Consider the following 15674-nt stretch of genomic DNA (forward strand, 5'->3'; position numbering starts at 1 on the left):
ATGACTGTATTTTGCTTTTCCGATTTGCAATGGCATTCCAATGCCTTGATACCCAATGTTCCAAGATTTAAAGTTTTCTTAGGTTCCATATGTTTTCCACTACCAGCTTCAACCATGCACTTACCTGTTCATCCTGAAGCCATAAATCATTAAAACTTGCACATATCCATTGGTACAAGAACTGTAATTCGGTTCTGCTTAAGGTTTTCTCTGCTGCTATGTGAATAAATTCTGACCGGGCGAGCAGCACAGGTAGTTCCGCATTGTTGTTGGATTATAACTTTTTTTCTGCCATTTTAAGGCCTTAAATTCAAATTATTTAACTTAAGACGTTTCTAAGACTTTTTAAGACCCCGCGGATACCCTGTAAGCCCATTAGTAACTTTCTGAAGTAAACCACAATTGCCATTGTTCAAAATATTGCAATGTTAATTTTTATACGAAATGTAGTACACTACTGAATACATAATGCTCTGGTAAATTCAGTTAAAATTATAAGTATAGAAAGTTGATGAAAGAAGCAAATAAAATACTGGAAGTATAAAAATCTTGCCCTAGAAAATGATTGAATGATTAAATGGAATTCATAATGGCGATGATGATTTAAGATCATGGCCCATCTCTTGAGAAACACATCCCAGCAACATAAACATTTGGCACGCATGGAAACCCTTTCCTGTTTTCAAAGAGTTCGGGGAACTCAATCAAAGAAACAAGGTTTAGGATTTACATCTGTGCCTTTTTATGTCTGTGGCCTCGCAGGAAAGAACCACCTCAGACCAGCTGTGAGCAAAGAGCTCGCAACAAGGCGCAGCCTTCATGTTCCCCACATGCAGCACAACTGCAAACAATATCCACGATTGAGGAGCTTATTGCTCAAAGCGGCTTCTCACAGGCCCTGAGTACATCAGAGGCCTTTCTATGACCAAGACAAAAACTGTGCATTCGGATGTTCTTCTATCGTGGTACCGATGTCCCGCAAAAAGCATAGAGGTGTCTAGAAAGGTGTCAAAAAAGTACCCTCAACAGTGCTGACATTAAAAGCGCTTAAAATACTGAAAGAGGAAATGAAAAATGCAAAGAGGAAGTGGCTCGGGTTTTAAAACGCACAAAATCCAGGCCCAATTCCAACCATGGGAATGGAATATGCTCTCCGTCACAGACAGTCCAGGCAGTCTGGTTACTCAGAACACCGCTGCCGTTAATCACCCAAACAATCACGTGGCAGCCTCGAGAACAAGCAGACACTGGATAATAAATATTGTGTCTGCAAAATAACTTTAGGAAGCCCCTCCATCTGAGAGCAAATTATTCCCGAAACACATGAGCTGTATGGCTGAAGCAAAAAAGTGAAGTCAATTAATAATCACAAATGTCTTCAGATATCCACTGACGTTCATTCGAATAAAGATTTCTGATCGAACCTGTTATGTTGTTCTGCAAAGTTTTTAGGTCAAATGACACCAGATTAAGACAATATTACATAAAGACAGTTTAGGAGTCCTCAACCTCAGAAGTCTGAAATTGTAATTGAGATGAGGTATAAAATACACGAATGGGAAAGAAAATAATGCATGTCACAATCTTTCCATAAAGTTCGCTAAATGTTTTATTGCAACAGTGGGCTCCGTGGAGTGGCTTTCAAAATATTTGCTAGTTTCGCTATGGGGAAATACTCACATGGTGTATGTCAACTATGTTATGGGCTTGAGACTGGATGGACACCATGGGAGGATATGGCGATTATTCAGCAATGATCCATTTGTGTAGTATAGTAGCAACACTAATGTCGAAAGCCCTTTAGTCATAAAATTTCATATTGAAACCCCAAAATGACATGCTGTAGTATGTATCCGTGACTATGAACATTTATATCTTTTAAACGAAGAAACTGGCCTGGGGAAAGTAGCCCGGCTGTGTTAAATCGTCATGAGTTGTGGTTTGTTTGTGTATGAATGTGGCTATTATTATGTGTTTTTTTAGAGTACATTTACTTAAGTGTTTGAAAGTGTGCCGGCGGCAATGTAAGTATTTGTACACTTGTGATTACTTTGCAGTTTATTTTAACATGCAAATGGTAGGCACAATTATTGTAATTGGCGGACTATAAGTCGCACACTTTCATAGTTTAGCGGGGTCTGCGCCTTATACACAAGTGATTTACGACTTTTTTTTCGTTCAGACTTCAGAGCTTGTATTGTTGATTTTTTTGGGCAAAAAACAATCCAGATTTTTGCCTCATCTCTTAGGCTAGTGCGATTTATAGTCCGAAAAATTGCATATTATTAATTAGATAACATAACGATTTGGTGTGGCACATTATATGTATTTATGTTCAATTGTGAAATGAAGCCAAACATTAAATACTCACTTGACACTATTCTTTTGGCAAGCAAACCATTACACCACCATATCTACATAGATATGGAGTCTTTATGGTCAAATGATCGTTTTGCTTTAAATAAATTATTCATATTATTTGATCAATCATTGCAGGTGTGATTTATATTGACAGTGTTCCATTTAGTTTTGCTGATGCAGATCTTTTCAGCTCAGCAGACTTTGTGAAAAGATGTTTCCAGATTGGATTAGCTAACAAAAATCCACGTGTTCAAGATCACATCTAGCCACTAACAACAACCCCAAAGATGTACTTTGTAAAAATACAGGAAATTATCACAAGACGAGCACAGGATATTAGTAATTACCCAGGTCGGTAAAAAACTTTGTGCCTGAAGTAGCTTTCTTTCCATGTTGTTTCATGACTTGATGAGGGCTGTTTGGGAGGAATGTTTTTAGAAAACGATGCCACAGGAATGGGAGAGCAAAACAGCCACAGGTGATTAAGTCATAATAACCGCATGACAGATAAAATGCTGAGCTGTCAAATCAATCACGCAGATAGGAAGAGGAATTGAAAGGGACCGCCAGAGTCTACCTGACTGGCAACAAAACAAAATCATGGCAAAGCAGGAGTCTTGACACAATGGCCTCGCCTATTAAACAGAAAAAATGGAGCGAGACTTCAGACTTGATTAGCCACCAATGACAAGAATCCAACATCTTAATTTGTAAAAATGTGACAGATAGACCTTCAAAAAGACAAATGAAAAGTACAAATTTGTTCCATAATGTATGAAACTGATTTTTAGCCAGATCAGTTTGAAGGTAACACGGGCAGTGGGGGGATTGATACATTAACGTCATTCAAGCAGTAAGAACGTGGTTTCATAAAAATCCAAATGAAGTCAGAATATTAATAGGAAGTGAAGGATGTTGCTTTTATCATACATAGCCTTCCTAATGCCACCTCTCTGCTATATAGTTATAGCTACAAAGAATGGCGCCATGGCAACCTGAGAAACCCATGCCACATCGAAGGCAGCCATAAACCTGTTGGAAATTCCTAAATAAAGAGGTCCAGCAACACGCTACTTACGGATCTTACAGGGTTTTTTGCCACTATTAATGAATTGAACAATACGGTGATGGATTTGCTCCACCAATGGGTACTTTCGTAAAAATCCAATCTTTGATTCAAACGTACATCTTGGCCCAAAATATGAACTGATCAAATCAAAATCAGTACAGCAGGAACTGAGCCGTGTGTTTTTAGTGTTTGTGTCCATTTGTAGCCACAAAATCTTGGATGTCCGTACCGTCTCAAATTAAGACACCCCAAACTGCTGTTGGGAAAGGCGCTTAAGTGGTTTCTCTTTTTTACCACCATTCAACAATTACTGGATATGAACAGTACAGTGCCATCAAATACGTTCTATATGTAGTAGAAATCAATGGAATAAAAACAATCAGTGACTACCAGTGCGAGTTCACATGGAGTATATACATAAGTTTGTAGAACCTTTAATCTTTCCTTGGAATTAAACATTTTAGTTTACAAAATGAAATCAACACAAGGCGAAAGAGGCAGAGGGAGAAAATAATGGAGACCAATGCTGCAACATTGAGTATTCCGCACCCTCTGCAATTCTATGAATCATACACTCAGGAAAGACAGGTGGTGGAATCCTAGCAACAATGTTTGGATCACTTCGCCATCTTAACTGCGGCTACCATGCATACAGGAACAAACCACCGCACATCATCTAGCAAACGTAGGCAAAATTCAGCCAGGGGGTCACACCCAACCCATCCAGTCTCTGACCGGATCTCACAATGTGTATTAAGTCTTAGTAAAGTGTCAAAAATGTGGTGCTTGAAAATGTATATTATCACATAAACCAAGCAACACAAAGAGGACGATAACAGTTGATTCTTTGACATGGGTGTGATTGCCATTAGGTTGAGTTTTTAAAACCATTTCCTAGTTACATCGATCGAATTTAGAACAGTTCATTCCAGAGTCCAAACTGTTGCCGTCATAAAACCTTTATCAACTGAACAGTCAGTGTTTAAGTAACATTTTAACATTAACAGCAGCAGTATAAGGAAAAAAAAACTGTAAAGGACTACCATACGTATGTGTGAAGAAACACTGCTGGTGATTATATATCTAACTATCATGACATCAAAACACCCACTGGACTAAGAACTATTCTTGGCAACTCCCAAAGCTTTAAATCTTTGAGTAAACATGTCACAAAAACCTAAAGCATGAATAAATGAGGTGTACTGTAGGTGAGGGTGTTTCGGTATGAAAAAAAGGAAATAAAAAAGAACCACATATTAAAAAAGGGAAGATTTTCATTGAAAGGAATCCCTGCAGTGTCGTGTACTATGCCATGCAATCATGTATGCATTGAAAATTTTCCTGCAGCTTTGCCATGTTACTCCATCTAGACATCTTCAACGTCTTCAAAATGGCTCCCCGTGATAATTCCCGCAAGCTCGGTAGGTGTTCACACAGATAGAGCTAGGTTGAGAGCTTACGGCAACACGTCGACGTTCTTAGCCAAGAAACGTCAAATTTTCAGGCCATTGTGAGCAGGAAAGAGGTATCCTGTCATAACATTTCCCTATTGTCTTCCATTGAACTGTCTGCAGATTTGCGAGCTGAATGAATGACCCACACTGACGGACAAACTGTAGTTTGTTAGAAAATATTTTATACCATCGCCCCTGAACCTTTCTCCCACACATCCAACCTTGGATTCCAGTACAGGAAGCCAAAAAGGACAAACCCACAAATTCAGGTTTGTTACATAAACGTGTAGTTCAAGGACAAAATCCTCTGCATCGCATCGCCACCCCACCTTCCGCGACACCCGTAATAGAGAGCTTGGGAACATGGCTGTTTTTGACACATTAAAAGCGTGACAGTGTAAATGGCTATGGGCAGAAGAAGGGGGAAAAGGCAGCAACACATGACTTCCTCTGTGACAAATACATTATCAAAAGACAGAAGAGTGTTGATGCGTTGCGCGTGCACACACACACGCACGCGCGCACGCACGCACACAATGAAAGAGAGATTGCGTGAAAAGGAAATGTGATCATTGTGTGACCGAGGCTGCAATGCGAAACAGCGTACAGTTGAATGTGAATGGGGCCTGGCAGGTACTTTATGAATGGAGGAGATCATGTGACCGCAGCACCTCCCGAAGCAGATATTTCTCACTGACTGTCAACAAGGGCACACAAGAGATCAGCCGTGTAAAACCATACCCACCCATGAATCCCTTCCAAATAACAACACTAACCGGTTCGAGACAAGTCAATTATCCCTTTATATCCGCCGTGTTTAGATAAGTTTACGCGGAGCTTTTGTTGCATTCAGGGGCGCATTTAAAGATTTTTTTTTATGAATGGAAGTATGTAAATGAGTCTGATTGAAGAAAAACAGACCATCTTCCGCCTTTGGGGAATGAAGCATTCATTTGAAGACGTTTAATGTCTTTTTTTTTAAACAATGGTGACGATGCCCGCATTATTATGCATATGCGGTTACTCACGTATGAATGCTGAAAAATGGCGTTTTCGCCCTTGTACTGTCTATTATGTGCTAATAACAGACGTCCATTTGTGGGTTTAAAAACGAATTTCATGCCAAAATGAGGTTGAGTTGATGATTTTACTCATGACGACACGCCATTCAAAAAAATACATTCATATATTACCCGTGTCGTGTTCGTGAACGCCACACGTCATGAATGCATACAAGCAACATGCTATGGGTAATAAAAAAATATGGTTACGGGCTTGATCGTTAGAATTTGTACTCACTCGTTGTTTGGATTTGTTGACTCTTCACTCATTTTCTTCCTCACGGAGATCCGAGTCCTAGCACTAGCATCGACGGCGCTGTGACGGCGGGATAAAATAGCACAAAATTCACCATTTTCTTCCACATACGGACAACCCAGCCGTCTTTGACTTTGCTGTTTATTCAGGGTGGGGTGCTCGGTAAAAAGCGTCTGAACGATCCCCCCACGATGAGGAAAAAAAGCGAACAAAAAAGGAAAGAAATGGAGCTAACGTTAGCCGTTAATTCGCGAGGAGAAAGAATAACAATTTCGCCTTCTTCTTGGAAGTAAGATCCAACCACGGGGCAAAATTGCCCATCTCCTTTCCAAACAAACTCCGGGTTAGGGTGCGAAGATTTAATATATTTATTAATTTTAAAAAAAAAGGCTTGATCGTGTATAAATATATCCTCAAAAAACGCAGAAAGTGTTGAAGCCCGTCACGTTCGGCGGCGTATTAGTCGTAGCTGACTGTCGAGCATCCATTCGCCAAGTTGAGAGCGCTCCGGGACGACACTTGAAACAGCGCCTTGTTGGAAAAAGCCTCGCTCCGCCAACGTGTCCGAGTAATGTCCGCTTCAAGGCAACCTCGAAGCCTGGAGAGGAACGCAAGAGAGGGATGGAGAGAAGAGAATAGTCGTGTCCCAAAAAGTGAGGTTCCTGCACCAATGGTCGTAAGAAGGGGAAGGAAAAAAAATAGTTTTGAATTTTTTTTCCCCTCAGAAGTTGGTGGACATCTGCTTTAGTCGAACTCCATTTTCAACATGGGGAGGACTGCGGTCAAGTGAGCCGTCGTTTCTTCTTTGCGAAGTCAAGCCAGCCGCACTTCATTTTCGGTTGCTCTCTTTCTTCAGGTTTTACGGCAAAGGGGCAGGAAATGACGGGCGCGCGCATGAACTGGGAAAAAAGAACGCGTCAACGTCACCGTCGAATCCCAGTCGAGTCAATGGACTTCATCTCGCTCTCATTCGCATCCTGTTGTGCAATATAATACACGTTAAAGATGCCATATTGACCAATAAATGCCACTCTTTCAGTCAAGAAAATAAAACGACACCATTGATTTTTTTTCTGTACATTTATTAATGAAATGCCAACGCTGACGTCACCATTCATCCCAGTACAGCGTCATTAATAAATGGAGTTTGTCAATGAAAAGCGAAAAAGTGGAAGATAAACATGAAATAATTACCCATCACTTGTGTTGATTTGGTGTCAATACGTCCAATGGCCACGGAGTTATTGGTAGTATACTGTCATTCATGCCTTTTCTGAATCGCTTATCCTCACAAGGTTCGCGGGGGGTGCTGGAGCCTATTCCAGCCAATTATAGGCCACTAGGAGATGGACAACGATTCACATTCACTCATACCTAGGGGTAACTTAGAGTGTAGTAATAAATGAATAATTTATAAGAGCAGTTTAACATTGAAAAACCAAAAGGTGTACAATAAACAGGGAGTAATCACACATTAGTTGTCTTGATTTGGGGTCAATAGGTCAAATGGCCTGGCAGATATAAAAGAAATTAGGTGCCGATAACAGTAATAAATTGATATGTAATTAATAATTGCCTGATTCTTTCTACAAAGTGTGACCATCCAAAAAGGATGACATTTACTCATTTGTGTAATACATTCAACACCTTTGTTTGTCATGCAGTATTGTCTTCGTTTTGTAGGTGCGTGGGTAAAGTTTGTCTAGTGATTGTGATCAAGGATGTTGGTTCAGATGGAAGGCCAAGACAGTTGAAATGCCCTTGAGGAAAACACATATTTGGGATGTTCTAAGTTTTGTAAATAGCCAGAAAGGTAACTATGTGAGCATTTGAAAACCAAAGTGGTGCATAAGTAGGGTTGAACTGGACCCAAATGTAAATTTGTTGAATTTAATCATGGTGCATTTTACTTTCCCTTGAAATAATATAATAAACTAAAACTAAATTGAAATACTCATCCTTTGTGAATATGCACAGTGACATCTGTGAGTAACATCAATTTATTGATATGCCTTTAAGGGAAATCGAGGCCTAATGTGTAATGTTAGAAACTGACCTTTCTCCATAGTTAGTTGGCCATTTAGCAAATTCTCATGATCATTGTTAGTGCTTCATTTAGTAAAATAATCATCAGAAAGTGAATTGCTGATTTTTTGGGGGACTTTTTAAAAACTTTTTATTCACTGCACTTGAATGATGATATATCTGAAACTGGCTCAGGAGTTAAATATGAATAATCATACTTTGTAATCGAGGTGAGGGAAATGTGGCATCTTTCGACGATTGCATGACATTTTTCTGAGAGGATAGATGACCCCCCACTCCCTTATACTTCCTATTGTTTGTATGCTGTGCGTGGGTTTGATTGAAACCTGATCCTACCGAGGGGAAACTAGTATTTAGGGTGAGGTGGACGGGCCCTGGCACTGCCTGGGGGAGGGGGTGTTTATTTGGGAGGCTTCACTGGGCTGCCCTGTAATCATGGTGCAACCCACAGGATTGAGGGGATAAATGAATATGTTGGAGGGGAAGTCGCAGATTACTGTTTACAATTCGCATGGGGACGAGAGGGAGCAGCATGAGTGTGTGTGTGTGTGTGTGTGTGTATGTGTGTGTAAAGTGGGGCATGTTGAAGCATTTGCAGATGTTTATGCAATGACAAATGGAAGAAGGGCACGCATGCTGACCACCGCAATCCGCTAATGAGCCGGACTGCTGCAATTGAAGCATTTGACCAAGTGAACATCTTGCTTTGGGTTCAGTTTTAACAAAAAAGCCGGACTTGAAAAATGACGGCTCCACTCAAACTGGGTTATTATGTAAGGTCTTCAAATGTCAGTTAAAATATCGTGATAGCATATCATCTTGAAATTCAGGATAACTGTGGGAAAACAACACAACCAGGAAATCCCCTTGAGGCAAAACTGTTTCAAGTTTATTTACTCAATGCAGTTGGTAGGTTGAGGGGTGTGGTGAGGCTATTGTTTGAAGTACTAGGTGTACAAAGAAAAAAAAACAGTTGATGAGCGATAGTAAACCATTTTTTTAAGGTAAAGTAATGCTTTAAACAAAATAAATGTCATCCCCACACCATAAACACAAACATGAACCTACCAAAATGGAGCATTGTCAATATACTGCATGGAGAGATAGCGTTCCATTGGATTCCATTTATGTTGCTGGTGCTACTTTTCATTTACCATCAGACTTCAAAGCACTTGTCAGTCAAGGCTGTGAACAAAACTGTCTGCACTGAAAAAAAAATCACATTTACCAGCTGTTTCTTCATAATGGAGCCTAATTGATGGAGATATTTGATATCCAAAAACACCCAAATGTCACGCAGTGTCTTTTTGGAGTGAAAATAGAAATAGATAAAAGACTGAATACACTTTAATGAACAATAAATTAACTCCCCTCTTCAGTTGCTTTTCATACTTTTTGCTTCACGACAAAGGTTAACGCTTTCTTACAGTTACGATCTGGTTCTTTCTACAACGAGTTCTGGTCGAGGGGGGATTAATTTGTTTACGTACACAATGTGGGGCATAATGTCAACCATTGGTACACACACTTTTCAGAATAATACTTTACCGGCCAGACCGCCACTCAGCTGCTCTCCCCCCATGGGGCTCCTCCACTTAATCCTCTCCCACTCATCTGGAGACTACAAGCAGCACTCCTCCATGAAGAGATGCATTGTGCCCAGATTATTTGATTGTTTTCAGATGTCTGAGTTTTTCCGACTCAGATGCATGAGAGCGAGGGGTCGGGGGCGAGACCTTTGGGCCAACAGACACTCTGAGAAGGCTAGGGTCCGACGTTGAGACACATAAGTTGCAGGAAGTGACCCCTGCTAAGGTCGATGATAAACAATGGGTTCACACAAACTGCTGCAGTCCTCCTCTATGGAACGTACCACTCAGGCCCGATCTGGCGGGGTCACATTTGAAGGCAGAAGAAAGAAAAGACAGCAATAGACCTATTTTTCTCCTCAATTTGACAACCAGGAAGCCACTTCACTGATGGAAAAATTGGAACACTCTTATGTTTTTCGTGTTTTACAGCCCTTTTTTAATTACAATTTAATATTTCTTAATACATTCCTTTTTACTTTAATTTGTACTTTATACTTTTTACTTTAATGTTTTCACAACTTTCCTTGTTCTGTTAGCCTGGCTTCTTTCGGCTACTTCTTTTTTGGAACCATTCAGCCATGCCTACGCTGTCACACACATGGGACTGACTGTTACAATACGCAGCAGAAGGAGCAACACCTCGGTGCCGCCGGAGTTTCGGAGCTGGACAAAAGTGCCGGGAGAAGAGGCAACGCTTCTGACCAATCATTCCATCGTGGTATAAGATGGAAGAGCTGTCAGCGCTTACCAGCAACGGAGTCGAGGTGCCCTACTCTGCTATTGTTGTCCTCAGCTCCAGACTACTGAGGAACTGTGCGGATAAGCTTGGAAGAGTGACTCTGCATATTCTCTACCTCGGTCACACTCTGCAGAAGTTCCCCATCTCGTGGAAGACTTCCTGTGTGTGGTTCCAGTTTTCGTCCAACTTTACAACGTCTTTTTGAGTCTACCGAAACCAAGATGGCGCCGTTCAAGTGGGAGCCGGTGGCGGTAGCTCCGTCCTCTCTTGCCCGTTTTGTGTTTTTGCTGCTTTTCTGTCTTAATGATTTTATTTGGTGATTCTTAATGATCCCATTGACTTTGATTTGCTTTGTACTTTGTGCTTTTGCTTTGTTGTTCTGCGGCCTTTGCGACTGTACTGTCTAACTTATATCTATGCCTTTTCTTGCTACTGTCACGATGAAATTTCACAAATACGGGATGAATAAAGTTATCCAATCCAATGTTTGGATGTGGAAGAATGGAGAGAAATGGGTGCACAACGACAGGAATAGAAGAAGGAGACCATGACGGTGGAGGAGGAATCATCTCGTCAAGTCTAGGGTCCCGTGCCTGTCCAATTGGAACAGGCAACTTGTGTGCAGGGGGAAGCAGCACATTAAAAACTGAATAGCGCTTTTGTTCTCAATGCCATGCAAGTCTACCGATGACTTTGAATCAAGGAGAGCGTCAACAGAAATTCCCACTCCCATTACCTCCCCAACTCTTCACATTTGGTTCCCTTCATTGAAAACCTAGAGGGAATTTGAATGGCCAGATAAATGAATAAAAACCTCAAATGTCTGGATTAGAAATGTGCATAACGCCGCCCCCGTGCGCTGCGTCATGTGTGACTCACCGTGGCACATTGCAACTGGGCTATAAACTTCATAGCAAATGTAGCTGTACATTCACACCACGCGCTTTAAATAGCTTGGCCTCCTCACCCAAGCACTAATGAAATTCACGCATTGAGCAAATGACTCAATCATACACAAATGAAAGAGAAACAGATCATCTTTGACATTACATCTGTTCATACTCTTGGTAAATTTTCAGTGTGCCTCACAGTTGAAAGGAACTTTGCTAGTTAATCTGCTTTGCCCACATGATAAATTAATTGAAAACTGTTTTTTTGGCGTCAATTTGCGAATAATTAATGGCCACTCTTTGTCGTGACAATTGTGTAGGTCCACTCGGTGTAATCTAATCCCTTTTTTTGCATTCAAAATTAAAGCTATATAAGATTTAAACTCTCAGAAAATGGAGAATGAAGATGAGACTCATTTGCTTTATCAAAGCCTTTAGAAACCACATTATTCAAATAATTGGAATTTAGGACCCTTTGGACTTATTTTGATTTCTGTAAAAATGGTGAAAGCTGCTCAAAAACAGTCATAATATATAAGTAATGCATTTCTGTATGTATTTAATGTATAAATGAATGAAAAAGCTAAAATAAGAATCGTTACTGCAAATGCCTATTGGTCTTGGTGATGATTTAAACAAGGTTGACTAAAGAAGACCTTTTTTTCACTGATAAAATAGTCATACTGCATGTCTACCAACTTTGGGAGTTCTGCTTGTACATCTAAAAACGGAGAAGGTAAGGTTGAATAGAACATGTGTGCGGGTGTGTGTCTTTGTGTTCACTGTGGAATGCACCTGGCCTGATATGCAGGCGCAGGAATGCTGAATACCTTCTTCTCTCGCCCAAGGAGGCAGGGCTGGAATGTGGCCGAGGCCTCATTCTTCTTCTACTTCTTCTCTCTAGTGTGCACAGTACACACACATCCCACCATGCACACGTATCCCCCCCACAAGACACACATGCCACTGGGTATGTGTGTGTTGGGTGATTTTATGTTCAGGTTCAGGGGACAGGTTGTGGTGGCAACATGACCAACAGTTTATAGCCAGTGAATAACCAAACTTGACTTATACAGTATACAATCATAAATTGTAGTCAAACAATGGCAAAATGTTAGATTTATAAGGGCTACCAGTGAATGATGAATGCAATTGAAGTGCATATAATGCTGTTTTTGGACATGCAATTTCAATCTTTGCTTAATTCAAGTAACAACTCTTACAGATTTGTTGACATTCAATCAATTTAAACTCCAAGTTGATTGATATCTGTCACCGTCAATGGCAGTAAATAACTGATCATGCACTGAAAGATTTAATCTGACAAACACTTCCACCACTAAACCTGTTGACTTTATACTAGTTTACATCGGGCATATTGGCTCCAAACATTGCTGAACTGAGGAAGTTTTAAGAATTAATTGAATTAGTTCACTCGACAGGATTTCCTTTCCATTTGTTTTGGAATTAGAACAAAATATTCGCCGACCAACGTCACATGTTCGAATTTTGCGGTGCCATGGCTCGGGTAATGTTGACATGCGGTGAAGGCGGGCGCAATTTTGATGCCACTTGCCAACTAGTATTTACACAACAGCTACCTAGAAACAATACAAACAAGCACATAAATTTTGGCAGAACCGTAAATAGGAGTGTGCCGATGTCCTTCTTTTCTACTGTGGTTTGTAAGACACTGTAGCCATGCTCGGTTGGGCCGCAGACTGGAGTAAATTACAGAGAGCATGGTTGTTTGGAGGGTTGGGGGGCATCATTGTGCATGTGTGTGTATGAGGGGGTAGCCTGGGGGATTCAGGCCTCTGTGGTTTCTGCGTCTCTCACCAACCAGTACACATAAATGCGTTTTTGCAAACTTTCCACTCTTAATTGATTGAAGCAGCCTGCTTCCTTTACTGGGAAAAGCTCTTCCAGTAAGAGTTTTTTAACGGAAGTTTGAACTTTTGGTTTATTTATGGTGTTATTTGAGCATGTTATTCCACATTTTGAATATCTAAGTCATGGTGTATGTAATAAACTTCTTGTGGTGGAAATGCACAATTGAAGAACAATTCACTTTTTTTTTTGCTTAAGTAGAAGTTGTTGTCAAATCACCAAATTGCTATTAACTCTGTCATTAGGTCGTTTGGTAAAACAAAGGAAATAACCACGACATCAAACAGGCTCTTACCCAAGTTTAATGACTAAAAACATGTACTTGTCCCACTAGAATTACTACTTTCAGCAATGTCATAGAGTAGTGAAAGGTAAGTTTATGAAGTTGTGATTGTGGACTGGAGGACTAACAAAAGTGTAAATAGAAAATTTAAAAAAAATATTGTGCCCTTTACACTGTACTCTTATGTGAAGACAATGAACACGGGAGTACTACATGTATAATAGATGGAAATTAAAGATATATAGAATAAAGAAAGGCCCAAATAAGTTTTCAACTTCTCAACGGTAGTAATGTGTTTTCAGACCTCTTTATTTTCACCCATGTCGGAGGAGGAGATAGCGTGCTCACAGGACCGTCATTCAGAGCCAATTTCCTGCATGGCGGTCTTGAGACCCGCACTGCCAATTGATTTGGGCCTCGGCCTTTTGATCTCTCGCACAGCACCAGCAAGACAGGCCTGGATTCAGAAAAATAGAAGATCTAAATTCTAAACATAAAGTAGTTTGTGACAAATTCAGTAAAAGTGAGCAAGCCCTCTTTTGCTACAATAAGTGAACTTTAGTGCATAAAAGCACTTGTGCCTCAAGACTTTAGAGAGCCTATGGTGGAGAGTCACGAGTAAGCACAGAATTGTGTGAATGAACATGCACAAATGATGATGAATAACACTGGTATTTCCTACTTTTGGTCTGTACTGACACTGCGTGGCTAAACCTTGAAATACAGTTGGTGAAAAACGTTTTGGTCACCACCATGTGGCAATAAAAAATGCTACACTTCATTCATTCATTGGTTCATTCATTAATTCATTCATTCTGCTTATCCTCACTATACTATTGTATATGCATGTCAAAATGACAGTATTTTATAATATGAATACTTCTCCTAATACTACTATTCCCATGACCGATTCCACAATACAACTACAAATATTTTTGTTAATGCTTAAACATCAAAATGTGTGCATATATGCAAATGGAATGAGTTTATCATTGGTAAACAGATGTTTAAAGATGCTGAGGAAAGTTCTCTGTAGCCCACCCAAAATATGGCACACTCCTCCAGGCCTTCCCATTCACTGTCACTTTGATCAGCGTTCATCCCATAACCGTGGAGGGATCAATGTCATTTATCATTTAACACACCATGTTGGAAAAAATAAACACTGGGTCTTTAGCATATATTATGTGTAAATGTATCATTTTTGACTCCAAGGTGATCATAGAAAACATCGGAGGTTTGCAGCTTCTTTGCCAAACTTCATCATCTGGCATCCTGTTGACTGCAAACAAATGTCATTTTGTTTTTAAACATATCATTTGATAGGTTGATGGTTAAATCACAGCACTGCTGGAAAGTTTGACAAGAAAATACTCAAGTTCTCAAATCAAACAGGGCTAACCTTAAATTATAATCCAGGACAAATTCATTTGAAATACTAATAAACATATCCAAATATTTTATTTGCTGTTTAAATGTCATATTTCCTTTCTCTTTGTTGCTTTTTCACTAACACTTCTGTACTGGCACCACAAAAATAAAGCTGGATTTAGAACCAAGACAAAGCAAAGCAAAGGGAAAAAAATCAACTGTTGCAACAATAAGTCACCTTAAAGTCTACGTGAACACAAATAGAAATGCTATTTTTACTTTCGAGACTTGTAAGGTAAAGTGCACTCTTTTCTTTCCTGGATAAATGTATCATGTGGTTGTATCTGTTCCCTGTTGGTTCATGTTTTGCTTTTATCACATGATTTAAGCGTAAAATGTCTCCATGGGGGAGATCATTATTTACATTGGCAACGGTGCTTTGTATATCGGAGCTATTTTCAATGCACTTAAAAGGAGACCTACTCTAACTTTACATACATTATTTAACACAAGGCCATGGTGAGATAGAAGACATACCTCTGTGTGTCTATTATACCACATTTTATTTTATGTGTACCAAAATTAAATATTAACTTGTGTATCTTTTTGTGCTTGCCAGAGACGGTGCTTGTTAGAGTGGTAATTATTTGGAAAAACATGTT

General features: G+C 39.9%; 1 protein-coding gene across 1 annotated transcript in view; it reads right to left on the reverse strand.

Annotated features, from left to right (window-relative positions):
* spred1 (sprouty related EVH1 domain containing 1) overlaps nucleotides 1-7051 on the reverse strand; it is a 28188-nt gene extending 21137 nt beyond the window's left edge. The window contains exon 1 of the mRNA XM_077621348.1: nucleotides 6184-7051. Coding sequence (XP_077477474.1) covers nucleotides 6184-6215 — 32 coding nt within the window. The 5' untranslated portion in view covers nucleotides 6216-7051. The remainder of the gene's footprint in view (nucleotides 1-6183) is intronic.
* Between the last annotated feature and the right edge of the window lie 8623 nt (nucleotides 7052-15674).

Source organism: Stigmatopora argus, chromosome 15, assembly GCF_051989625.1.
Source record: "Stigmatopora argus isolate UIUO_Sarg chromosome 15, RoL_Sarg_1.0, whole genome shotgun sequence".
In the NCBI taxonomy this organism is placed as follows: domain Eukaryota; kingdom Metazoa; phylum Chordata; class Actinopteri; order Syngnathiformes; family Syngnathidae; genus Stigmatopora; species Stigmatopora argus.